General features: G+C 30.4%; 1 protein-coding gene across 1 annotated transcript; it reads right to left on the bottom strand.

Moving 5' to 3' along the window:
* Nucleotides 1-137: 137 nt before the first annotated feature.
* Nucleotides 138-792, bottom strand: LOC111033218 (high affinity cationic amino acid transporter 1-like; the record flags this gene model as incomplete). Its single annotated transcript, XM_022313861.1, has 3 exons — nt 660-792; nt 413-568; nt 138-328 (listed from the first exon to the last, which is right to left on the bottom strand). Coding segments are annotated over exons 1-3 (387 nt in total), but the record flags the coding sequence as incomplete, so codon positions are not given.
* Between the last annotated feature and the right edge of the window lie 1184 nt (nt 793-1976).

Raw genomic sequence — 1976 nt, 5'->3', positions numbered from 1 at the left:
CACACACACACACACACACACACACACACACACACACACACACACACACACAAACATGCAGACACAATATAGCAAATGATAATAGGTTTTTTTATTGAAAGTGATGTCAAATGAATGTTGAATAAAGGCAAACATACACCGTTTGTGGACGATATTTTTTGTACACAATCAATCGTTAAACAAAAAAAAGTCGAAACCCATACCTGCGAATAGTAAGGCCACATGAGTGTTAAAACGGTGGCCACGCCGCAATAAGCAATCGTACTCAGGAACAGAGAAGCGACGATCGCCAGCGGTATGTCTCTTTTGGGATTTTTTGTTTCTTCACCTGTTGGTAAGAATCAAAAACAAATCCATCTTATACTGACCAGTATATTGGTTGCGACGGAACAAAAAATTATATGATACTCACCAGTAGTGGCGATCGAATCGAAACCAATGAATCCGTAGAAACATTTCGCAGCTCCCGCTGCTACGCCGACCCATCCGAATGGTAAGAATCCGCCCTCGCCGCCTTTTGCTTCTGGTGGTATTTCGCTTTTCGGAATTGACCAGTTTGAGTAATTTGCTGAAATTGTGCATTTCAACATAGTTGTTATTTTCGTCGTAAAATATTAAGCGTTCTACGATTGGGTCAGAATTTCGATTATAGCACTCACCTTTGTAAAACCCGGTGACAATCACGGTGCAAACGGTCATCAGATTTAGTGCGGTAAATATGTTGTTGGTAAACGACGATTCACGAACACCCCAAGCCACCAATACTACGAAAAAAAAAACGTAAAACAATTCAATCGGCTATAGGTATTGACGTGTTGTTCAAATTAATATTTTGTTTGAAAAAATAATAATTAATAACAAACAATTGAATTAATTATTATATACATTATGCATAGTTAGACATATTAGAAAAGTACCTAAAGTACAGTGTATTTTGGACATAAAAAATGTACAAATAAGTGCAACTTTTGGAATCATTTGGTCTATAATGTTAGTATGTTACAGAAACCGGATAAGATAGGTTGGGCTAGGTCGTCTGGACCAATGGTTACTAAAATCATGATTTATTCAACAATAATAATAATAATGTTATCTATCAAAATAACAGTATAGGTACTCTGTTACAAAAAATGGTTAAAAATCCATTTATGGTAATAATATTGGTATATTGACCTGTTGTTATAGTGTCATATGAAATATATTATAAAATATTGGTTAGGTAAAAATAATCTCATCAGTAAAAATAAAATAATTTTAACTTCCATTTTAAGTGACTACAATAATTAATAGAAAACTAAATTGGTTATAGATTATTTATGTTTATTTTTTAATTGTTAGTACACTTGGAATAATAATTTATCGTTAAGTTAGGTAATTATAGATAAATAGTACTTTAAATGTTTGTATATTTACAAGGTGTAACAGTAATGTAGTTGATGAAATGACTTTTGTTTTAATTAATTTTAAAACATTTTTTTTTTTTTTGCCTAACTTGTAGACACTTGCACTACAAGTACAGTGCTATGACATTTTTATTTTTATTCTTCATACTAAAAATTCAAAATGTTATTACATTTTTGTTTTGGAAAAATTCAAATTTGTTAATCTAATTTCAAGATAACTTTTGATGGTAAAACTTATAAGTTAAGTAGTTTTTTTAAATGTCAATATTTGTTTATGATAAATTCATTTGAAACTTAATAACTTTTTTCAAAATATTCTCTTTGGGAATTTACTGACATAAATAAATTATTTTTTATCCATAAAATATATTTCATAATTTTTTTCAAACATTTAACTAGTATCAATTTTTATTTTTATTTGTCAGGTCTTTCTGTTACACCCTATGTATATACATTATTTATTGTAAGTATTTGATGTAATTATATGTAATTCGTAGTATTTACACTTTATACTTAGATAAAAATGTTATTGGGGGACGAGGTGACCGAGTGGTCTGACTCTTCCGCTGCGAC

Source organism: Myzus persicae, unplaced genomic scaffold (genome assembly GCF_001856785.1).
Source record: "Myzus persicae strain clone G006 unplaced genomic scaffold, MPER_G0061.0, whole genome shotgun sequence".
In the NCBI taxonomy this organism is placed as follows: domain Eukaryota; kingdom Metazoa; phylum Arthropoda; class Insecta; order Hemiptera; family Aphididae; genus Myzus; species Myzus persicae.
Note: the sequence above shows the minus strand (reverse complement) of the source record. Positions and strands in the feature narration are given on the sequence as shown.